The sequence below is a fragment of the Pseudochaenichthys georgianus genome, chromosome 8, assembly GCF_902827115.2.
Source record: "Pseudochaenichthys georgianus chromosome 8, fPseGeo1.2, whole genome shotgun sequence".
Classification (NCBI taxonomy): Eukaryota; Metazoa; Chordata; class Actinopteri; order Perciformes; family Channichthyidae; genus Pseudochaenichthys; species Pseudochaenichthys georgianus.
In genome coordinates, this window is record NC_047510.2 from 3,813,487 (window position 1) to 3,839,591 (window position 26,105).

Consider the following 26,105-nt stretch of genomic DNA (forward strand, 5'->3'; position numbering starts at 1 on the left):
ACGGAAGGGCAGAGGAATGTGCTGCATTCAAGCTCAAAGGCCAAAGCTGCAAAGATGAGCACCAGAGTCGCCTGGTGTTTCAAGGACTCTTGCTTTGTTTCCTTTTGGTTGCAGCTCCTGAAATGTGTCTCTGGTCCAGCTCATCACTTTTCCTCAGCAGATCTGAAAGCTGCTCTGTGCCTTCATCCTGGTAACTAACTGCGCCATATGCAATGCGTAGTTATATTTAATCGTCGTAAATAATGCTGTTAGCTGCAAAGGTCAGATTTATAGCCCCGCAGCAGCCTGTCTTCCCCAAAGACTCCAAGTCTGTGTTCATTATAAAGAAATATTAAGACTTACATCCCGGTGACTTTGATAAAGGTCAGCAGGAAGTCAAATGTCTGGACTCCGGTCTGCTGATGCTCTTCAGTCTCCTCATTAAAAGCCAAGTGACGGGTTTGATCCAAGAGAGGCTTTGGGCAGCAGAGGAAAGCACCGGGAGCTCCAGCGCACAGCAGCGGGGCCAGGTGACCCTCTATTCGGCCACAGGAGGAGCCTGAGTCCCTCCGTGCTCCTGTCCAGGCTGTGTGTACCCGTGGCCGCCTGACCGCGAGTGAGAAGCGTCCTTTACCAGACCGGGGGAGAGGCTGCAGCCCCACAGGCCATATATCATCCATATAAACCAAAGTAGCCACCCTGATGTAGGATTTTATTATGGTATTAAACGGACCCCAAAAAGTAGTTGGATAGTTTGCGCTGTAAAAACAAGGGGCATAACCACGCAGGGCCCGATTTAATGGCGCTCGTTAACAAAAATGACTGTTAATCTGCCAATAAAACAGTGTCAGGCATCTCACGGAGAAACACTCCGAGTGCATCCAGAAAGTGGGTAAATCTTTACCCACACATAGGTGTGAATGTAACTGTCTGTCTTGTCTTGGGTATAACACAACGCTGCTGTTGGCTATCAGCGCATTTATATGATGTTGAGATTGATTTGCAGACAATACAGAAAACAGTGCTCACGCTCCCGGTAATGTGTACAGTGCGCGTCACACTGAGATGCACGCGCGTCTATTTTGATTAGGTTCATATCAATAAATAAATAAATAAATACATAAAAATAATGGCGCCACTTATTTGTCAGCCATTGTCTCCGCGCTGCCCAGACCGAGCATAATTTAACAGTTTGGTGTAATTCTCACTCTGACAGCAGCCATAGATACACAGACTAGATATACGCACGAGCTGTTCATTTTGCATATTGCATATAAACAAGACAATTTATTCAGAGGGGGTGCAATCTATTAAATGGCGAGAAAGAGAGTGGGATAGAAGGAGAGAGAGAGGAAAAAGGGGGGGGGGGGGGTGCATTATTGATTTACGCTCCATTGAAGCTTTATCAGGCTCGGAGAAAAAAGTCCGGCCAATCAGTTTGCACCCCGCGCACAGTGCGAGGCTGTAGCACTTTGTTTCGCTATAGTGCGCAAGTTGTTTGGAAGGAAGGGCGAGAGAGAGAGAGAGAGAGAGAGAGAGAGAGAGAGAGAGAGAGAGAGAGAGAGAGAGAGAGAGAGAGAGAGGGGGGGGGGGGGAGGGAGGGGGAGAGAGAGAGGGAGGGGGGGAGCAAGCAAAGAGAAAAAGAGAGAGAGTCAAAGAGTAAAATCTCGTAATGTCTCTCTTCTTGTTTTCCATTTAGTGAACTCGCGGCGTTTCGCGGATAATGTCCGAGAATGTCCATTTCTGGGACTTTGAGCAACTATTACGTGGACTCTATCATAAGTCACGAGAGCGATGAACTCTCAACCCCGGCTCGCTTTCCCGGCGTCCACCAGTACTCCGGCTCGAGCTCCTCCGCGGCCGCGGGCGGGAGGCAGCCCGAGCACCCCCACCCGGAGTCCTACCCGTCCTGCAGCTTCCAGCCGAAGCCCCCGGTCTTCTCTTCCTCCTGGAGCCCGTTTAGCCCGCATCACGGGGCCAGCGGCCTCCCAACCGTCTACCACCCGTACATCCCAGCCCAGCACGTGCCCGCCGCGGACACACGCTACCTCCGCTCATGGCTGGACTGCGCGCCGCGCGGCTCCGAGGCTGTCCCGGGGCAGGGCCAGGCGGGGCAGGTCAAGCTGGAGCCTCAGCTCGGACACCACGGCGGAGAGATCCCGACTAAACTCAGCGGACAGATCCAGCAGGAGACCACCACGTACATCCTGGAGTCTGCGTCCACGGCCGCGCGCGAGCTAAATCTCCATCCGGCCGCCATCCCGAGAGCAGGTTTCGAAGAAAATAAGGACATTTGTGATGGGAGTGAGGACAAAGACGTCCCGGATCAAAGTAAGTTATTAAAGCAGGCAGGAGAGAGCGGAACGAGAGAGGGAGATTGTAAATGTTTTAATGCCGCCATAAAACAAGAACAAAGAGCCGGAGTGCCAAAGTGCCCCCACCTTCTGCTCCCCTAAATTTACTGAGATATTTAGCACGGATCATCCCTGTGTTAGCAGCAGGCTCCTGCAGTAACGGTTTACTCTCGATAGCCTATAAACAATATTAACTGTATTATGTAGCGTCACTAAACCAATCTCTGTTCTGGTCGCTGCGCAATACTGGGGAAGCTACAAAAAACATATAAGAGGTGGACACAATAAGTGGACAACTTGCTAAGTAGGCCTAATTAAAACTAGTAGACTGCAATAACTACAACCGGTTACTATATTATATAACTTAACCTAACCCTAAACATAACACAGTTGGATGGTGTGTTCAGAGGATACTTGCATTGCATTTCTTAGTAATAAGATTCACGCTGTTTTGCAACAATATGCCAGTTTAAAAATAATTGATGATTTGATAGTATCTTGATGGTGAGTTTGGAAAGTGTCAACAAAAAACATATGGATTTATATCTTCATGAGCAGAGAATATATACATTTAATTGGAATTACAGCTTGTGTAAAAACAATCACTGTTTGATTATGAGCTATCGTGAAAAGGTAATTGCTCAGGGCATGTGTATTGCTGAAACAGCTTCAAGTGGGATGGTGCTTCGGGTTTGATGTTGCATTTTAATTTAGGGATTTACTGCAGGTGGGTTGTAGGTCGCAGGGCTTTATTAATCTCTCTGTGTCGCACATGAGTTTGTGTCCGCGCGCCATTGCGTATTAAAGCTCCTCGCGTCAGTCACACTGTGTGAGCTGTAGGCCTCCTGCTCCATATCCACTGCTACCTCCCGCACCACATATGCACTGAAGTCAGAAGCGATGTCTGGAGACATGAGCTCCATAGTTTACTGCCGTCACCATGGACAGGCAGGCCGCGGGTTCTCTGTACAGGCTGGGTAACCATGTGAAGCGGTATTTAATATGCTATGTAGCCTAGTTATGCTTTTGAAAGGCCATACTGCCTTGATAATCATTCTGCAATCAACTGCTTTGTCATTTCCCATATTCTTGAGAGGAGGGGTGCTGGGATTATTCTTCATATTTCTGTTGTATTGTCACTATTCTGAAGCAAAGAAATGCAAACATAAAAGGACAACGCTTTGTTCCCGCCCCCAATGGCAAACATCTCCATCAGCTGAAACTATTAAATGTATGTCAGCTATATGCATGGGCTGTCCTAAAAATGATATAGCAATCAGGCAGTCAGGACGTCTGTCACTGTCAGGAAGTGAAGAGCAGATTATTTGTAGATAGTGCCGAGGCCAAAATATACGATTATAATCGCCCGTAGGGCCATATTTACGGAGTAGCTGTACAATTGTGAATTATGTTGTGTTTTTTACAATTATGTGATCAAATAAAACTCATATTTGTATTCACGAAATGTAGCCTATTGCAACCTTCGAAGTTCGGTTATTGTTTATAAAATAAGGGGGTTCATTATTTATGTGAAGGCGGCAGAATGACTTCAATACACTAATTCAGTGTGGTGTTATTCTGTAGGCTGCGGGTCATGCAGCCGCCTTTGCTGTTGTACTCATCTGTTCACTCAGTAATAATAATAATAATATTGGACCTGTCATTAAGTAGCAGTCATCCTGATGTAGAGCCGCGGAGGTTCTCCTATAACCCGGGTTTGTTCTGTCTGCACCCGCTAACAGCAACATTATATCCATCATGTGCTGGCTCGGTTTGGAGGTATTTTCCAAACCTTCTTGACTTATTTTGGGCGGGACATAAAAAGGCTCCCTGGAAAGATATTCATTTGATATTTTTTTATGTCGGCCTATTTCTTATTTATTTCCCTAAGCAAGCCAGCATGTGAAGGGCTCTGTTTCCCTCCTCTAATCCCGCCCCATAAATCTACTTTGTGTCGGAGGACTGTGATCCATGCGTCTGTAAACCTGACCGTTTGGCCTTACAGGGGAATACAAATTGCAAATACTACACGCACACTCACAAAAGCACACACACACACGCGCGACACATACACGCACACACAGAGAGACACACAGCTGTAGAGGGAAATATACTTTGGCTTTTTAAAACGTTATTCACAATGTTTGCATGTGTTATTAAAATATAGGTTTAAAGCAAACAACAATTAACCATTTTAAAAAACGTGTGCAAAATGCAATTCATCATCACTGACAGAACAAACATTATATCCATAGCACCAAGTTTAAAACTATTTGAATTATTCTGGCTCTGATGGTAGCCTACATCAAGTTTCGCAGATAATATCACGTATAGAGCTACACACGTAATAGCAACACTGGCACACACACTTTTCTATCTCCCAGTTTCTCTCCCTTTCACACACACACACACACACACACACACACACACACACACACACACACACACACACACACACACACACACACACACACACACACACACACACACACACACACACACACACAGCCTTATTACAGCATGTAAGCGGGCCATCCACCAGAGCCTCCAGTCTGAAGCATCACTGTGTTTCAGTCTGGCTCGGTGGTAATGAAGTTTAGTCTGTAATGGACTCTGATGTTCAAACAGGCACAACTGAGAGTATTTTCAATTAGAGAAAGTTTCTCTTTCTCGTGGTTTGTTGTTTGGTGTGCAGTGTGTCTGTGCCGCCACTAGGGGAGCTGCAGCCAGTCCAGTTTATTTTCTTCACAAGGCAGCCATTTTCTATGGGGCCCAATATTTCTCTATGCAGGCGAAATAAAATCACCCTTGCTCTAACCCTAATAATAATAATATATTTAATTTATATAGCGCTTCTCATCTGCCAAGACAAATCTCGAAGTGCCTAAGTATCTTCACTGAATGGTTACTATAAGAACACCGGGATAAATAATGGTTAGTACAACCTTAGGTTAGTATGGAAGAAGGACATTATTTATAAATCCTACAAGGGGATTTTTTTTCTTGTGTAAATAGGAATTGTCTCCTTCAAAGGAATTTAATTGGACATATTGTGAAGAGGATTTCAATTGGTTGTGTTGGGATTGATTTATTTGTGTTGCAATGGCAGAATGCTATCAGCCATTATGACGGTTGAGTAAACCAATGGCTGTTTTGATCTTTGTTAACGGAGTCGTTTGACATTTGTGTTGGTGTGCTCGTTAACTTTCTGAGATTCTGGGGAAAGATTGATGCAACTCTAATGTCTGTACAGTAAATACAGTATGTAGCCTGTTAGCTTATACCTCAAAGACTGGAAACAGGAAGCAGCTAGCCAAAATCCTAGATTATCACGTTATATATTGCATATATATGTGTGTGTGTGTGTGTGTGTGTGTGTGTGTGTGTGTGTTAGCTCATATGTGTTGCCAAAAGGGAAACATTCATAGCAGAATAACAATGAAACGATGAAACATAATGCTTCCTTATTCAGAACTTTTCATTTGAGGAGGGCACTGTGAAGGATCCTAAGATCAGCAACATCTAGTAATGGGTACAAGTGGCAATATCCACCCTGAATCTTTGAAATAAGTTGTATCCGATGCTCTTTCCATTCGAGACTGAGAAATGATTAGTATCTGCATGTTGGAGCATAACTGTAGGCAGAGTTTCCCTCAGGTACTCAAACTGTCTGCGGTTTGATTAACATCAGTGGAATCGTACCTTTCCAAACATCACATCCAGTCAACGCTGGCATCCAGCTACAGATTCTCTTTGTGTGACTGGTGCTGGGCGGCCATCCAGAATAAACTACAAGATTACACTTCAGCCTTTGTGCTGCCGCTGCCGCTGCCGGCCAGCACGAGAAAGTTATTACCCCTGAAGTTTATTAAGTTATAACGCCGGGTGAAGAACCCCATTAATTGGCGTGTTGCTGTTGGTGGCTGGGCGAGGTGGGGTGCAAGGGTTGGGGTTGGTGGAGAATAAAATACGGCTTCTGGAAATGTAATAACGTGCCTTTGGGATATATGAGAGGTCAATTTCTGGAACTATTAGGGGGAAATTGCTCAGGGAGGGAGAAAGAGATGGGATGTGATATTAGTCTTCGGATACTGTTTCAATGCAAGCAGCATTCATCATGGTGTACACACACACACACACACACACACACACACACACACACGCAAGCAAAGACACACATTGGCCTACAATTGAACACATCGTGCCGCAGGGTCGTAGCTTAACACGATTTGTTATCTTTTCGTCCATGATTGTCCAAGTGGCATCACAGCAGATACAAGGCCGTAGCCTGAAGACAACTTCAAGATAGGACTGTACAAACTATAAACCCCCACCCATATGCTTCTTTTCATCTGTCCACATCCTTACTGTTGCAACTTGGAGAAACAAGTCAATGCCATCCACCATCACCAGCAGCACCCCTCTCCCCCCCCCACGCCGGTTTGTCATCCCGGGTGACAGCCACGGTCGCGCCACAGCTCCGGAGGTAATGGATGATCCTGGAGGTGATTATACACCCGAGGAATGCAAAGCACCCACTTTACGGTGTGACAAAAGCGCTGCACACCCCCACCCCCTTCTCACCTCTCCAGCAGGCATTATTCTGCCCTGAGATGAAATCGAAGCTTAACATGCGGGCCATGTTGCAGGGAATTGATTTCAGAGGGTAGTAAGGACATATTTACTGGTGATGGCCGCTAACTAATGGGCTGCTGTTATTAACACAGGGAGGATATATTCTGTCAGATCCCCCAAGGAACAGGTCGGGTGACTCCGAGAACATCAATGGAAGTCTTTGAGATATTCTTCTGTAACCAACTTCTGAATATGATTTACAGAAACACCAGAAGAAGAGATTACGTTCACAGATTCTGAAAACCTCTCAAGGCCTTGTTACAATTGATAGCCTCCTAAGTAAGTTTATCAAGGGTTAGCAACACGTCTTTTAAATCAGGTAGGACTTCAATGCTTGGGTTTGTTCACATCTACGTAGAACACCAACATTTTGTTTTGTACATCTTAAATAGCGATGTCATACCTTTTCAACCATGATCCTATATCCTTATTCATCTTATTTGATCATTTCAAATGGCGTTGAGCAGAACTCTAAGTTTTATAAACATGGGAATAAATGTCCGGTGATGACAGTTTATGGAATTCTAGGAGATGTATGAGCGTTGGTTCAGTTTGGTAACCAGCTCATAAATTACATTTTGGTTATGGATCAGATGTGGTATTTCCATTATTACCATTACTCAGTTTGGACTGAAAAGGTCAAACATTTGATCATCAAGCGGAAACTTAGTATATCATCATTTTATCTTTGAACAAGTTTTCCATTTTCCATGATTCCTTTCTTTAAATCTTAGTATTTCCCTGGTGTAAATGTTGCACGTCAAACATTTAAATGCTAATGTACTTCATCAAAAATAAAGCTAACATGGCTTAGCGCCACACAAAACAGTTCTTTGTCCACAACTGGGAACCATTACGAATGCCATCTGCTTTTATTATGTCAATCCTCTTGGCATGACACCAAGAAGAACTGTCACAGTATTCAAATATTTCTAGTGAAATTGACATACAGTATGAAGCCTCCACTGGAATATGAGTAAGTTAGAGCAGAGACTTCTCAAGAAAAGACACATGTGCCTTTAAAGCTTTTCTCTTGTCATCAAAAGTCGCTGAAGTTCAGGCTTTTTCCATGACATCCCTCACATGTCACGGGGTCATCCTTTCTGCCGTTTCAGGCCAGTTAACTGAAGATGCATTTTACATACAGTAAGGGAAGGAAACCTCCTTAACGCCAACTTTTTTGCAGTTTAAAGCAACAATGAGATGCTTTTTTGGGCCCAATGTCACTTCGATGGAAGTCATATCCCCAAAATTAGCATGATGATTAGACTGCATGAGTGCTGTGCTTCGTTCATTGGGACTTACACTGCCTCTGGTAGACAGCCAATGACTCAGCATAAATCCAGTGCACTTCCCGAACCCTAAACCAACCCTAATCCTCTTTTAGTCACATTTGGGTGGTGTACAACGACTTGGAATTATACTGCTGACATCAGAAATGCAGAAACAGCAGATTTAAAGAAAGTCATTCCATTGTGGTCTTGCTTTGCACGCTGCCCCTTACAGCTGTTTCTCATAGGAGATGGTATTTAAGCTTTTGTAACAGCAACTCAAATGTAAGAACTAGTTCTGGCTAATGAGAAGGCAGAGATGTTTCGCGTTGCATTGCATTTATTTTTTTATTTTAGAAACTAGCTGGTGCTTGGTTGGCCTGACTGTTGTGATTGAGTGGAGGATCCTGACCTGACCACAGCTCATGGTTAAGGGTTTTATTTAGAAGAGGTGTGAGTGCAAATGAATCAGAAGCAGATCTGGTCTTTTCAAATGTTGCTAAATATAGCAGAGAAAATAAACGTCTATGCTCAGGTTTGAACTTAACTGATGATATTTGCAAGATAGTGTAAAGGCATGGAAACTGCCATTGTCATTCATGATGGATTTTTGAGGAGTCTGTGTTGGCCAACTGTGTCTTAACGCTGCTGCCTCATAGTTGAGATACCTGGTGCTTTGCAGAGGGGAAGAGCAGATAGCTTTCAGCCCAAACCAGAGCCATGCTTCCAAACAACAAGCCTCTGCTAATTACATTGGTCTGAAAGCTACAAAGAGGGAGGTCTGGCAAACCAGATAATTGGAAGAAAGAAAGAAATAGAGACAGATGAAAAAAGAATCAAAGCGATAATTCAAAGCTTTCTCTCTGCCGAAAATGAAGAACAGCCAATTTAGGAGCCTCGTTTATTACAATGCTGTTATTCAAATCTCAAATGCACAATTCAACAATCTTGAGCCAGTTGGAGCTGTTCAGAGTTTTGATGAGGCAAAATGGAACACTAAGTCTCTGAATTTAATTATTCTAATATTGACAGAACTCAATGATAACTCATCCTGTTTTTGATTTGAGTATGTAGTTATAAAGTCTCTATACGTTTAATGAAAGACAAAGGATGCAGGCAAGACATATTTTGTTGTCTGTTCCCATCAGGGCCATACATTTCTGTTTATTAATTTAGTGGAGATTAAGAGTGAGGCTGAGCTACAAGATGATTATTTTTCTGATGCAAACAAGAAAAAAAACAATATTAGGCCTGTAAAACATTTCCCCTGATTTGCATCCTCCATTTTGTCTGTGGTAACCACACAATGCCTCCCGCCTCATTCGTATGGTATCACCTGTTCTCATAGGCATGCAATGAAGGTCACCTTAAAAGAGGTAGCAATAGATTGCTTTTGCTTTTTAATTATTGTACTTAAATTTGAAATTCAATTGGTGTCATTTTCTAAGGTCAGAACCGGCTTTCAGAGCTATAGTGCCGTCTAAGTTCTAATGATTTGTAAATGAATAAAACAAAAAAAACAACCAGTAGGGGGTTTGAAGTGTGTTTGTTATTCAATGGCCATTTTGTGAAAGTCCCTCTTTATAAAGATGTTGTTCATGTTCATGTGTCCATGTGCTTTTCAGCTGACTGTAGGTTGGGTGAAGCCGTCTGTCCTCCATCCAGTCTCAAAAAAACCCCACCTTGTGTCAAATTACTGCTTTTTTCACCATAAAACTAGTTCACACACCACAGTGTCTATTGCAGAGTCAGGTGTTTCCGAGTGAAGCCTTTACGCACAGAGAAATATGGTTATAAACCCTCCAAAGACAGGATTGGAGACCTTTATTAAATGTTCTGCTTCTTCCTCTTGTCTTTTTTTTCTAGCTGACCCTTCGGTAAACTGGCTACATGCACGCTCCTCCCGGAAGAAGCGATGCCCGTACACCAAATACCAGACACTCGAGCTGGAGAAGGAGTTCCTGTTCAACATGTACCTCACGCGGGACCGGCGGCATGAGGTGGCAAGAGCACTCAACCTGACAGAGCGGCAGGTGAAGATCTGGTTTCAGAACCGGAGGATGAAAATGAAGAAACAGAGCAAGGACCATCCCAAGGACTAGCGGGACTCTCAGTGGCGATGGCGCACGCATACACCAACATAAAGTCCCATATTGCTTATGTCTTAACCGCAAACTCACACACACACACACACACACACACACACACACACACACACACTTGTGGAAGCTCGTAAACCAACACGTCCTCACTCCCAGGTCGGCCTATGTTGACGTTATGTCAAGTCCGCTGTGTCGGCTTTTTCCAACGCAAGGGGGGGGGGCCTTAGCGTACATTTTCAACTTTCCAGGATGGCCATAGGCTTCTATATAGCTCCCTAAACGTATGTTGTAGACGACTTGAGATCGCGAGCGAATGCTACCCGCAGATCCATTCTCACAGCGTTTATCAACCTTTTTCTTACTCAATATCAAGCCACACTTATTGTTTTTACTTCTTTATTTTAATTGAATAATGTAGGACTTCTGTAGCTGTCAGATATGGGGAGAGTAGGGGCTCAGAATACTGAAATCTGTATCTGTATCTGTATTAATGGGTTTCTAAACCACACACTGTTATGTACTCAACAATAACACATTATTATCCTTGTGTTTATTTATTTGTTTGATTAATAAACACAAGTTGGAGTCCGTCAGGACCGAGGGTCGGAGCAGCGCATTTGCTTTACAGAATATTACACCCGGAAGTAAGTATTCTCTCCGCTTCGCTTGACAAACCCCGTGATAGTCCTCAAGCTCTGTGATTGGATGTTTGAGTGTGCTCCGAGGGTTACGCCGAGCGTCGAACAGCACTTGAAATGGGATGGAACCACGGCAGACTGTCCAAAACTGGATTTGAACGGGTCCACCGCGTCCCCCCCTCCCCCACCCCGTCCCCAGAACTACACATGCTGGCTATTGTGTGTTTCGCAACATGTTCTCTATGGCACGTCTCTACTGGGAGTTGTAGTTTTAAAAGACGTTTTCGTATTTCCCATAATAAGAAGTTGCCAGTATTAAACTGTGTACATCCCTGGAGGTTTAGGGGATAGGAAACACTCAATTTAAAACATATAATTAATAAATGGGTGAAAATTGCTTGTGCCCATAATGGGCAGCATTAATATATACCCACATGCCAGCTAAGGTCAGAAGAGCTTTATTTAACAGCTGGTCTTATGTCTGTGACCCCTCCTGTTGTTCATTGATGAGCCTGAAACATGCACTTGTCAAGGTTCAGAGGCACATTTTGCAAATATGGCAGTAGCCATCGATCATCTTAAGATAAGATATACTTTATTGATCCCAAGTTGGAAACATTTGCGTTACATCAGCATGTGTAACAGTTGTAAATATGCAGTGGTGTTTATTTGTAAATCATTTAGTATAATCACACAAATTCTGTGTTTTATATTTAATAATTCTGTGTTCTTTATTTATTGATGTTCAATACCTGACAAGGTCGGAGATGAAAACCTGGGTCGCAGGTTCCTCAACAGTGCATTACAAGACATCTATCAATATGTGTGTCCCTCCACCATTAAACTGTCGTATTCTGCACATTTCTTATACTATCTACATACATCTTATAAGAGTATAATACATATGTATAATATCAGTTAAAATAAGTGCTTAAACATACAGTAGTTAACATTGCAGGAAAGCAATATTAGTACTTTGTCAGGCTTAATATTTATACCCCCAAAGCTTTTTTCTTATTCAAAATAAGACCTTAACCTAAAGTATTCTTTAATGTTTAAATAAAGCCTTATTAGTTTGTCTGTCTGTGTCTCCTATTAATATCTAATAATAAAAATAATACATTTCAATAACGTGCTTTAACCACCAGGTGTCCCTTTCTATCAGCTGTGCACCGTTATGGTGTAAATATACCAATATACCGATTGGATCAAATATAAAAGTCAGCCGAATTAGTATAGATACTGCAAGGAGACATGGAAAGTCCGGTTAACTAAAATGTCCGTGCGGAACAATACCCCAACCCATAGATCCGTGGGTGAATAATGTCAATCACTACATACACACATCCCTTCACATTTTAATTTTAATTTAGGCCTACATTAAAGTATTTCGTGAGGCCTTCTAAAATGTTTTTAAATATAATTAGGGTTGTAGTTGAAGAGTTTGTAAATTATTGCGTTGCCTGGCAATCGCACAACGACACGTCTATTAGATACAGATTTCAGTATTCTGAGCTCTCCCCATATCTGACGGCTACAAAAGTCCTACATTATTCAATTAAAATAAAGAATTAAAAACAATAAGTGTGGCTTGATATTGAGTAAGAAAAAGGTTGATAAACGCTGTGAGAATGGATCTGCGGGGAGCATTCGCTCGCGATCTCAAGTCGCCTACAACATAGGCTACATTTCGGGAGCTAGCCTTTATAGAAGCCTATGGACATCCCGGAAATTTGAAAATGTACGCTAAGGGCCGCCCCCCTTGCGTTGGAAAAAGCCGACACGGCCGCCCACCTCTTACGTTGGAAAAAGCCATACAGGGGACTTGACATAACGTCAACATAGGCCGACCTGGGAGTAAGGATGTGTTGCGTAAACACGTCTGACATTTAAATCTTAATTTGAGGCTTTGGTAAAATCTCACAGATTTTTCTCCAGTAGCCTACTACTCTTCTTTTAGTTATTTATTGTTCCGTAGCTGAAGAAACCGGGTTTCACATGGCCATTAATAAGCAAAATGAGCACACACACACACACACGACACACACACACACACACACACACACACACACACACACACACACACACACACACAAACACATTTTTCTTTCTTGGTTTTTCTCTTGGCTTGCAGAATTTGATTAGAAAGCGCCTGATGGTGGACGTTGATACAAGCAGCTATCTGCCGTTTGTTTCCCGGTTGTCGGCCTAAGTAATGAGCAGATACCCGAAAAGGAGGAGGAGAAGGATAAGGGTGGGGAGTGATGAGGTGCCGGAGGTGTTAACCCGACTCAGCAACTGGGGTTCCGATTAGGCTGTGTCGATACGCTGGATGCCGCCCTTCAGCTCCGGGATGCTTTATGCGCTGCGGTGGCGGCTCTGCTCAAGTCTGCTGAGGCCTTTATCGGATATCGATACTCGTCCCGTCCACTTGGAGAAAGCACAGATTATCTGAGAGGAGACACAGCACAACGCTCCGTATTTTAAAATCATATCCATCCACTTTTTGTTTTAATTACGCCTTACGCATCTGCTTTTGGGGATCTCCAAAAATGCTCCAGATCGCACAATTTGTTTTTTTCTCGGATTCTGCACCTCCCGTCCAACGCTCTCAAATTGCATTAAACAGGCAACTCTACACTTCTTCATTTAACTGGCTAATTACTTTAGTTTACAAGCTATTTGCAGGGATAATGTTATACATGTTTGTTTCAGATTCCAGTTCGCACGAAGTTAAAATGTACTTTACTTTAATTCTCTGTCCATATTTTACAGTCTTTATTCAGCGTAGGTCTTGGAATGCATTTTGAGAAATAATCTGCTCTATTTTTGTACAGACAGTATATTGTGTATTATCTGCTATGCAAGGCGGGTCTCTCTCTACAGGAAATGTACGCTGCGCTTCAGCTGAAGAACGAAAGTAAAAATCCCGATGCGCTCACGTTTACTGACAATTTCTAAATCATCTTTCGGTTTGTTTTAGCCTAAAAAATATCATTCCTAGAATTTCTATAACGCTTTTATATAAAAGGACATAACGTAAAATATGTATTCCCACGTGAAATATTGCAGCAAAAGGGTTCGCATTTAATAACTCGGGGTATTATCTGGTTAAGGGTTAGGGTTTACTGAAAGTAAAAAATATGAAGAGGCCGTGTCGGAAGGCCGGCGTTATTTGAAGTGTCGATAGTTAATGGCATCCGATGGCAGTTTTATTGACGGATCATAAACAACACATTGGCTTTACAATACTGCGCGTTTGTGTGTGTGTGTGTGTGTGTGTGTGTGTGTGTGTGTGTGTGTGTGTGTGTGTGTGTGTGTGTGTGTGTGTGTGTGTGTGTGTGTGTGTGTGTGTGTGTGTGTGTGTGTGTGGCTTGAAAACCACAAAGGATGCACCGCCATTGTAAAAATTAGAAGCATACATGTCGTTTACGCACAGCTGCGTAGATTCTGCCTCCAGTTTAATTCATGCTTTATTCATTTAGTCGTTTTTGCGAAGAAACGAACGGGTTTACATGGAGCCTTTTTTGTCTTAGACTTTATTGATAAGCATCAAGTCCTCTAATTACGAGAACATGTTTACACGGTTTGCGCATGCCTCACATCCCTCGTCATTTCGTCGTCTTGCTCTTTGTGTGTTAAATCTGTCGGGAGGGAATACTTACTGAACATTTAAACAGACTAAATAGAAGTTTCTTGAAAGGAAATATTCTAATTTATTGTATATAAACTGAGTAACATCGTCTCTCTTGTTGGATGATTTTAAAACGGTTGATTATTGTTTTGTCTTTTTTGGGATATGGCATTTTATTGTAATATAGATGATTCTCTTTTATTGTGTCTGTCATGTTCTTTAGATTCTGTTTTCCATGTTGTTGTGCCGACTGTCTGTTCTGAAGTCAGTCTGATTTGTTGTAGCCTAAAAGTATTGGGACAAAGAAGACAAAACGATAAAAATGAAGATATGTATATAAATTATACTTTTTATTTGAATAACTCTGTTACTTTCTGCTCTCCGCCTCCTGTCCCAGTACTTCCTCTCCTCACTGTTGGAACACAGTTTCTGGAGTATGTCCTCCTGATAAATACAGAAAAACCTCAAGGAGTCATTTTATTTTTCCTAAATTGTTTTATCAAGGCGCATTTAAGCCATATGGCCGCAGTATTCAACCAGCAGGCAAACTTCAGAGACTCTGATCCTCCCTCTTTGTGAAATGTTCTTCTCTTTTGTCTGTTGTTGTCTTTTTTGTGCGATGGCACTGCTGATGCTGGATTAAAGAAGAGACTTTACAGTATCATCATGCTTCATGTCGTTGAATTTCTACTTATTGAAATGAAAAGTAATGCAATATTCTCCTTTTTCCTGGAGTGGGAAAGTTTCTCCTTTCCCTTCTCCTCCAATCTGTTCTCTGTGTGAAGAGAGGAACGGATGGGGCAGCATGTGTTTAAAATATGTGTCTCTTCAGTTCAACCCTGAGTCTTTAAGGACAGGGGCGTCTGTTTGGCTGCAACACCAAAAGACTGTCATAAAGCCATAAACACCCCCCCCCCCCCCCCCCCCCCACAGATGATGAGTGCATTCATTAGAGGCGTCATCATCCGTCCATTAGGAGCTCGTGAAGCCGCTGCGGTTCCTGTGTTTGTCTCTGATAGACACACAGTCTGAGGAGAGCTGCAGGAGATCTGCTTCCTCCCTGACTTCTCACATCAAGAAGACAGAGTTAGAATGGGACTGAGGAACTGTGACTGGTAAAAGTTGCCATATGTAGATGTTTATGCAAAAGAAACAGAATATATGACAACAGAAGAGCAAAAGAAGCAGAGTAGCAATTTCAACTGTATCCTTGCTAGCAATACAGCATCAACCGTGCGTAACTATCGCCGGTGCAACGCACAACAAATATTTTTTTTATTTAAAAAAAAAAAGGAAATCTGTTTACAGTTCTGTTTCATATGGGTGTTGACTGTTGAGAGATGTATCCAGAATAATTGCACCGGGGCCAATCATAATCTTGTTACGCCACTGGCATCAACATATTAAGTAGTAGTGATGCAGATATAGGCCAAGCATCACAAGGGCTCTTTACAAATGGGATTGTTTTCCATTGAAGCTATGTGGCACATGTTTATGATACTTACATTCTTTGTTCAGCAGGATAATCTTCATCTGAAGCATAAATACAATCTCCAGAAGAAGGCCCGGAAGTTAGCCCCTCAACAAAATCCAATGGGATTTTCCCATTGGATTTTGCAATATTGCAGGAAAAATAAACTCAGTGGGCTGTTACATGCAGGTTTTGTTCAGCAGGATAATCTCTACATATTTTTTGAAACACTTTTGCATTCTTCAGAAGTAAACAGCAAACATAACGCTAAACAAACAACATTGTAGTCACATCATGACTTTACATCACCAGTGCTAAGCTAAAAGGAGCTAATTTCCAGTTTGATGACATTTAGTGTCTTATTTAGCCACTTGTTTGCCACTTCTGTTTACAGGACACATACGCTTCAGACATTCACCAGTGGGGTATTTACTGACATATTTTATGTTGTGGAACAAAACCATTACAATATCATCAGTTTGTGTAAGCGACTGACCTTATTAAAGGCCTCTGACCAAAAACACATTCAAAAACCATTGAAAGGGAAGTGGCAAAATGCTAACTAATTCCCAGGTTGTTGGACTCATTCCTGCAACACTCTTCAATAGATATTCTGATCATGTTGCCATTGTGAGTATAGCTTTCAGTCATGCCAGTGTTATTGATACTGCGTCATGGTTCCAAATTCCCTATATCTAACCCCCCACCCAATTGGAAGGTTTTGACCAAACAGAACAGTCAAAGATTTGTTCAAAAAATCATTAAACAGATAATACATCACGAGGTCAACTGTGGTAGATCTTCTACCAATTGAGGTGTCAATGGTTCGATTCCCTGTGCCTGCAGTCAACACCCCTTGTATAGCAGCCTCTGCCTCTGTATGAATGGGTGTCAATGGGTGGAGGCTGACTTAAAAAGGTAAAAGTGGTGTAAGGGGTTGCAAGACTGTAAGACTGAAAAAAGCGATATAAATGCAGTCCGTTAACATATATTTCTAGACAAGCTTTGTCTCTTTATTTAAATGTACCCTTAAAAACAACAAGTGTACTGTGTCTAAAGAAAATGTCCTAATTCACTGGCATGTGTAACTGTCTTGCAATAGTGGAGTAATGACACTGTTTAAACAATCAAGTAGTAGAAATGTTCTGGCAACAGTCTGGCATTAGCAACGCTCTCCTGCCAACAAGTCATCTAAACGTTAACCACTTCATAAATATGGTGTGAGGATTCACTATAGTGTAGATTAAAGCACATGTTGCACAGTTGAACGTATATCATGTAAAATGATAGATCAACTACTGATCAAGTCCTAGGTGATTCCAAACTTCAGAAATGTGTTTGAACACACATCAAATCATATGGGAAACAGCTGTTATATTATGTTTCAAGTATCAGCTGTGTTTTTGATTTCTAACACACTGAAATGATATGAAGTAGAATTATTGAAACCCATCTGCACAACGGAGGGGGCCTCACCTTGCGGAGGGGGCCTCACCTTGCGGAGGGGGCCTCATCTTGCGGAGGGGGCCTCACCTTGCGGAGGGGGCCTCACCTTGCGGAGGGGGCCTCACCTTGCGGAGGGGGCCTCATCTTGCGGAGGGGGCCTCACCTTGCGGAGGGGGCCTCACCTTGCGGAGGGGGCCTCATCTTGCGGAGGGGGCCTCACCTTGCGGAGGGGGCCTCACCTTGCGGAGGGGGCCTCACCTTGCGGAGGGGGCCTCACCTTGCGGAGGGGGCCTCATCTTGCGGAGGGGGCCTCACCTTGCGGAGGGGGCCTCACCTTTCATCTTGCGGAGGGGGCCTCACCTTGCCCCCTCATCTTGCGGAGGGGGCCTCACCTTGCGGAGGGGGCCTCACCTTGCCCCCTCACCTTGCGGAGGGGGCCTCACCTTGCGGAGGGGGCCTCACCTTGCCCCCTCACCTTGCGGAGGGGGCCTCACCTTGCGGAGGGGGCCTCATCTTGCGGAGGGGGCCTCACCTTGCCCCCTCACCTTGCGGAGGGGGCCTCATCTTGCGGAGGGGGCCTCACCTTGCGGAGGGGGCCTCACCTTGCGGAGGGGGTGCCTCAACTGAGCCGAAAATGCAGTGCACCTATACGCTTATGCGGCGCAATTTGTGTGGCGCGGCACGGTGTCGCCGCTGCGAGGCTCCACTAGAACCCCCCCGTCGATGACGACGCCGACGACGACGCTCGCGAAACAGAGGGCCTCATCATACACTTTGCGTGGGGCCTCATGTTGGCCAGGGACGGCCCTGGTGCAAACTGCTCTTATGTGTTGTGTTTGGTCAATATATTCATACTTACAATGTCCTTCTGAAAAAGCCCAAACCAGATCATGGGTTTCAGATTCAGAAAAGAGTCGGGTCATCTGCTACTTGTGTGTGTGCTTGTTTGTGTAGTGGGTTAAAAGAAAGAGCTTTTTCAGAATCTTTATGAATGTTAAAAGAACAGTTATAGTTATCCAGAAATGAACTCACAAACACCTCAAATGTCTGCTGGACAAGTATCGTATGTTATTGAGCATTAACAGTTTGTATGCCAGTTGGAAGGATTATCAACGAGGAGCTATTGACATTACATCAAAGTTAACATTTCAGTGTATAATGTGTTATAACTAGGGCTGTCAAACGATTAAACATTTTAATCAGATTAATCACAGCTTAAAAATTAATTAATCATGATTAATCACCATTCGAACTATGTCCAAAATATGCCATTTATTTATGTATATTGTTGTGGGAATGGAAAGATAAATGAAAGCAGGCGGATATATCCATTTAACATACAGTATCTATGTTTATTATAACATTGTTCTGCGTGTCAAAATGAAAGACAACCCACACACCTATCAATCATCAAACCGTGGGGTCTTAATTCATTACGTGTTGATTTCTATCAACGGGGAGTACTTCAGGAAAGTCGACAGGGGGGGGGCGCCTAGTAGTGGAGTACTTCGTGACCACAGAGTGTGAACGTTGTGATCAGCTGTTTTAGCGCAGTTCTCCAGTGAAGGGGGGGGTCTCCCTCCGCAGCCGGTTGGCGTAGTTTTGGCACAATTCCGTTGTACAGACCGACGTTAACAGCAGCCTGTCTGTGCACACGGAGACCGACTCTTTCGTCCGGTGATCTAACCGCCTTCTGGAAAAGCTTCACAAGTACGTCGGTACGCAAATGCGCTTTGTGACACAAGAGACGGTACGCATTTCAGATTACGCACATAACCTGCGTACCAGTTATGTGCTCCCCTGTACCAGAGCCATATTATTACTATTATATGGCTCTGCCCTGTACTGCAGCAAGAGTATTCTCCGTCGGGACTTCCTGCAACAACACCACGCCGTTATCAAAGATGTTCTATTGAGAAGACGATCACTACGTGACAAAAGTTTTCAAAACCGTGGCTACTGAAATCAATCTTACTAACTGCTGTCTGTGCAATTTACTCCGCGAGTTGGCAGACTTTATTTCGCTTACTTTAACATCATTGTTCATGGTGGGGCTAAGCCATTTCTTGGTATGGGTGTAGCCTACCCCAGCCATACCCTGGCGCTGCCACTGGTGGCACGTATGGGGCGGGCCATTCTGCACATGCGTTAAATGCGTTAAATATTTTAACGCAATTAATTCAAAAAAAAAAATTACCGCCGTTAACGCGATAATTTTGACAGCACTAGTTATAACCCATTCATTAGTTGTATCGTATGTAAGAGATACTTATTTTTGTTTTTTGTATTTCGTAACAAAGCGTGCTCGCGGTGCAAGCAGCCTCGCTGCTGCTCCCTGGGCCCTGACCAATGAGGCCTCAGGAATCGAGCAGATTCAGGATCGGGCCCCAACAAAGCCATCCCATAAACCATCTGCGGAGTTGACGGCAGATGATTGTGAAAGTTCTCTGAGGTGCAGCGGGGTCGGAGCTTCATTAAATCCAGAAACCCTGCACTGCATGTGCTGCAGCCTCAGGACAGCAACTGCAAGCTGCTACACCAAGCTGGGGGGGGGGGGGTGCGGCACAGAAACACCAGGGAGACATGACAGCCACATCTGCAGGGCCCCATCGACCAGAGAGGAGAGAGGTGGCCGTAATCCTACAGTCAGCTCCACTGAGAGGAGGGAAGCCCTTTCCGCCGTGACACGCAGCACTATCTTCATATTACCAAAGCGCCACTGTCTGTATTGCAATATACATGTTAAATATTGTCGTACAATACGCACATGTATATATTTATATTTAACTCCCTATGTTCATATTCATATTGCTTATCCAACGTTATTATTTATACAAACATCTTTATTTTATCTTTTTATTGCACATTCTCACTTCTTCTTGCTTCTTATGTTTATCAAAGATATTTTTCAATTTAAATGTTTCTTATATTGGAAATGTAACTTGAACTGTTTACGCTTGTACACACATATATATTTTATTTTATTTTATTATTGTACATTAATACTTGACCTACTTAAATGTACATTTGCATTCTATTTTTTTATATATTATTTTGTATGTTTTTTTCAAATCTTTTTGTTGCACAGCCCTACTTTAACTTGTTGTATTTATTGAATATGTGTTTTCTCTTTAATTGTACTATTTTCCTCAGACAAAAATAGAGCAACTGTCAAGAAACCTGATTTTCCCGGGATAACAAACCCTTCTGCTTCTGATTTGACACCCATACAAATGTAGGCACCAGCAGATACCTCAGGAGAGTGCTCACTTGGTTTCTAAAGAAGTCCCTACCTCTCACTGGTCTGGGGTCAGTTGTTAAAGGGAACCCATCAGAATCAGAATACCTTTATTAGTCCCACAGAGGGGAAATGTACACCGCAGAAAAAGAGCCACAGACAGCTTAATGTTACCTTTATGTGACATGCATACACAAGTATTAAAGTAAAAAGTTATAATACAAAATAAAATGAAAATAAAAAGTTACACAATTTACAAAATACACACAAGCCTAACCCCCCCTCCTCCAAACTGTGAGGGAAGTCCATGCAGAGCCTCGTTGGGCGGAGATTTACCAGCAGCTCAAAGAGTGGGCTCCATCATCTCAGTGACACTTTCAGAACCGAAACGAGCTGCCCAAGACAAACCCTGTGCTGCAGGCAGAATGAATATTTCAACCATCAGGCTAACAATATGTCCTCTCTCTATATTAAAACAGTGTGCAGATAATAAGCGGCTGCCCTGACACTTTCACTGTGGGTGCTGCCGGCTCTCTCGGCCCTCACTCTGAATGAGCTGTATGTCCTCAAGCAGCAGAGAATGTGATTCATATTCATACATGTTCCTCTCGAGTTATGGTCCCTCAGATACAAACCGTTCAGCCTGACTCGTTAACAGAGAGAGACGGCAGACTGCTGTGCACGTGTTAAAAAGATATCTTATTAACATCAGATACACTAATGGTAGCAGTGTGCACGTGTTGCAGCTGATCAGACTGAGCGGAACACAAGTGACCAGGGATAAAACAATTATAAACATGTGTGTACAAATAGCCTTAAACTAAATATGCATGTTTTATAACACTTGTTTTTCATTATTATAATTATTTAAATGTTGCAGATATTTGTCATTTGCTCAAGAAAAAGAATAAATACTACAAAAAAAGTCAAAAAGGAAAACTATTTAACAAATGAAATAACTGAATTGCATTTTAATGGATTAGCTGTTAAATATATATATATATATATGGATTTTTAATATCTAAATAATAATAATAATAATAATAATAATAATAGATGTATAATTGTAAGTTTGTTTCATAATACTGACTTACAAAATTAATTAATAAAATATACAATATGTTGTAATTTTACAATGCCTGATTAAATCAGACATTTAACAAATATTACAAATATTAACATAAAATAGAATAATTAGAAAGAAAATAATGAGTGCATGTGTAAAAACACTTTGTAATTATTATAATTATTTAAATGTGTATGCTTTAAATGATGGCCACTTGCACAATACAATAGTACAACAGTAGTTAAAAAGCAAAGACATACAATATAATACCGAACATACCTAACATGCCTAATTGAATACAATGAAAGAAATATACGAAAAAGAATACAAATAAATACAAATAATAAACAGGAAAATAAGTTATGTCCCTGCTAAATTGTCAAATGAAGAATTCAACCTGCAGTCTCCTGCTATCTGTTTCTGAGGAAGGTGTCCCCTGTGGGCTCTTCACTCGGACACTTCCCCTCCGCGGTGTTCCGGAGGCTTCACACCAGCACGAGCACAGAGCCAGATCTCAGAGCGGTTTGATTTCTTGTAGCGGGTCGCCCGGTGGAGCTACTCAGGAAACATGAAGCTTCCTGCATCCATTTCTTCTGTAATTGTAAAACCACAAGTGGACTCCTCCAGGTCAGAAGAATCCGTCAAGGTTTCATTTGTTTTATTTGACTTCACTTTGAAAAACAAACTCCAGGGCTATGTCTCCCTTTGGGCCGATATCAGCTCTCTCTTCTTCTTCTTCTTCGTTCTCACGGCAGTTGTTTTTCACACTTCCTACTTTCAAAAATGGAAACGAACAGCACGAGAGGAGCAGGATGTGCTGCACGCACCGGGGGTCTCGAGCTCACGGGTAAAAAAAAAATGAGGAGGGGTGATGAGGGATGCGGGAGCGGATGCGCGCGGGGCTGTAAGAAGCAGCCGCCGCCGACTGTCATAAAAGTGAGCAAAGAGGAAGACGGAGAAGGAGAGCAGAGGAGAGAAAGAGGATCCAATGCGAAGCGGTGCAATAAAAGAATATGACGGCAATAAAAGTTTATAGCGTATACATTTCTGAAGGTTAAGAACTAAACGGCTGTAAAGCAAACACGCCAAAAGAAAGACAAGGGGTGAGGAAAGACACAGAGAGAGGACATATTAGAGGGAACGCTTCAAACCCCCTGCTTCATTATTTATTTACTTGTTTCTGAAGAGCAGAGAACATGTCAGTTAGACTTCCTCTAACAAAAGAACGCGAGGAAAGGCCCGGATGTTAGAGGCTACATGTTGGGATGCTCCTTATTTGATGTTGTGGAACTGTTGTGTTGCAAAGGGACACGTCTCCTTCCTCCTCCCTCCTCCTCCTCCTCCTCCTCCTCCTCCTCCTCCTCCTCCTCCTCCTCCTCCTCCTCCTCCTCCTCCTCCTCCTCCTCCTCCTCCTTTCAGTTTTGGGACTGTTATGCTTTTGTTGCCGTTTGGCTCAATTGGTTTTTTTCGCAGTGTGTGTGTCTCTGTGTGTGCGTGTGTGTGCGCGTGCGTGTGTGTGTGCGTGCGTGTGTGTGTGCGTGCGTGTGTGTGCGTGCGTGTGTGTGTGTGTGTGTGCGTGTGTGTGTGTGTGTGTGTTTTTTCTCTTGTCCAACCTCTCTTTGTCTCACTCAGATGCATCCTACTATCTAAAAAAAAAAACACCCAGACGGATGACCCCGCAGACAGGGTGAGCTGTGGCCGGCTCACACGCTTCTTTTCCGGCCTGAGGCTCAGCGGACCTCGGTGTCTGTGATGGTGGAACATGACACACACATCCATGCTGTCTGAAGGGCTTTGATAAGTTTGCAGGACTTCATGTGTTCATATTTATACTACATGTATATACTCTATCTCTTCTCAGAAATGATACATACTGTTCTGTAATGTAGGCTAATTGTAATTATATTTTCTATATATTAATGACTACATTTCTGCTCTATATTGTATTCTTATACATATTATTACTGTTCATACTTTAGCATTTCATATCTGTCATATTCATATACTTTACATCACTGACTATACATGTACATTACATTGCACGTTACTGCTTCTCTTGCAGTTAGACGTGTCCCAGGACTCTGCCAATGACAATAAAGTTTAATGTAATCTATTTTTATAATTTGTTCTTTATTTATATTGTAAATGTTGCGCTATCTTCCCTGTTTCCACTGGTGTGCTGCTGCTGTATCCACGTTGTTGTTTCCGCAGGGGTGAAGCTGAGGATCTGAACTGCATTTTCTCTGGATGACAGTAACAGCCGCTTTTACAGTCCGTTGCAGCCTGTAATTTAGCAATCTGCACACACGAGACACACACCCGCACGCGCACACACACACACACACACACACACACACACACACACACACACACACACACACACACACACACACACACACACACACACACACACACACACACTTAAAAGCCACCATCAGCTGAGTAACAACACGTGTTTATTTGGGACGAAGACACGTTACAGCGGGGATACACGCAGTTTCTTTCTTATCACATGAACTTCTTTCTTCGTATCTTTAAATGCAGCGAGAACAGATTTTCAGAATCTCCTCAAACCAAACAGAAGCAAAGACAACATCATAAATAAGTCACAATACATGATGAACCATGTTGTTTAGTGTGTTTGTGATTTCCTTAGACCTTTAGTCTTTTTGCTGAAATGTATTATAGCCTATGACTATTTCCTATGTTTCTGCATAATGAGCCAACGGCAAAAACAAAACATTAAAGTAGCCTATATATTGTACTTTTTTAATACACATATTATGCCAATGTCAAATAGAATGTACAGTAGACAATATTGTACACAAATGGTTTCTTACAGTATCAGTTTTAGAATCATTATTATTAATACTAGGCCTGCTTATAATTTAATTTAATTTGTTTGGTTTATCTTTTGTGCTGTAATGTTGTTGTGCAAGCTTGTTTGAGAAACAAATTCAAGAAAGTAAGCTTATTACAGAATTCAAATCATTTTAATTTCAATTTAATCTCTTAGAATTTCGATTTTAATGAAACATTTCCGGTATGTAAAGTTAAGCTACATTTAAGACCTATCTTTATAGCCTATAGTTAACCCAATATTGCTACTGTGCTAAAATGATGCATACTGTACAATTTTTAACACAATGATTTGTAGTTTTGAAACTCATGAACTGCTTTATTAAAAATGTATTTCCCTTCAATATTTCCCCTCACATTTACCTGTGACAGATCCGTCTTAATTCCTCTAATTTCAAACCAACCCTCACATCTGGCCTCCAATTACATCCGCAGTTATTTTAAAGCAGCTTTAGCTTTATGTGTGGGCTTAATAGAACCATAAAGCCGAATTACAATCCAATCCCCCCCCTCACACCCGTGGCCTTACCGCACTCCGCCGCTTGATGGCGCTCGTGCTCCACGGATAAGACCAGACCTCGGAGGCTTAGCTTGCCCTCGTGGAAGACTCTCACATTAAAGGGGGTGAAACTTGCCGGAGCCTACTCCTCTTCTTAATGTGTTTTAAAGGGGGGGTTTCTAAGAACAAGTGAGGGGATTAGGCCACTTTGTTACTTTGCTTTCTGATATTTGAAGCAGGTCATTTTCACACGGAAGGGTTGAGGCTTTGGGAAATCACAGGCCTGCAGGATATGCTGCAGGAAATTGTTTTTCCTGGTGCAAAATTAACACCAAGGACGTTCACACCTTAGCCATTCTCTCTGTGATGTGTTCAGGTGGGGAAGGAGTGTGCATGCTTGTGGTTAAACATTTGTCCTCGGGTAACATGTTGAAATGAGTATCTTCACACATACAAAGAGGTGCTATGTCCAATGCTGCAGCGGACATATCCATTCTCTCCCCTGTGCAAATGGCTTAATTAGTGCGTATTTGACGTGACGCATAAAGGCGAGGGGTGCAGTCTAGTTTTTGATGGTTTCTTACATCAAATGCGGTGAGTGTGGAATTATTTACGGCCGCTTTGATGTTCATTAAGGCCGCTTCTTGTTCTGTGTGTGTTCAGTCTAGCTTCCAGGCGCGAGAACAGTGGTCAGACAATTTGACTTAAAAAAAATAGATTATCCCATGCAGACAGCAGAGCTACGCAAACACTTTATTGGAAGGTGTGGGGAAGTTTAAATATTCTTGTCTATAAATTGGAAACATACTGCAGCAATTACCTCTTGAAAGTCGGGCGTAAAATCAGCTGATTTAACACAACACAGTGTAATAAGGGCAACATTCGGACCACTTGTCAGTGTTATATGATCTAA

The 26,105-nt window shown here is 42.7% G+C and overlaps 1 protein-coding gene across 1 annotated transcript; it reads left to right on the plus strand.

The window, feature by feature from the left end:
- Window positions 1–1,644: 1,644 nt before the first annotated feature.
- hoxb9a (homeobox B9a) lies at window positions 1,645–10,632 on the plus strand. Its single transcript, XM_034089710.1, has 2 exons — window positions 1,645–2,310; window positions 10,106–10,632. Exons 1-2 carry the CDS (start codon window positions 1,713–1,715, stop codon window positions 10,339–10,341), a joined length of 834 nt encoding a protein of 277 aa, XP_033945601.1. The 5' UTR covers window positions 1,645–1,712; the 3' UTR covers window positions 10,342–10,632.
- The last annotated feature ends 15,473 nt before the right edge of the window (window positions 10,633–26,105 follow it).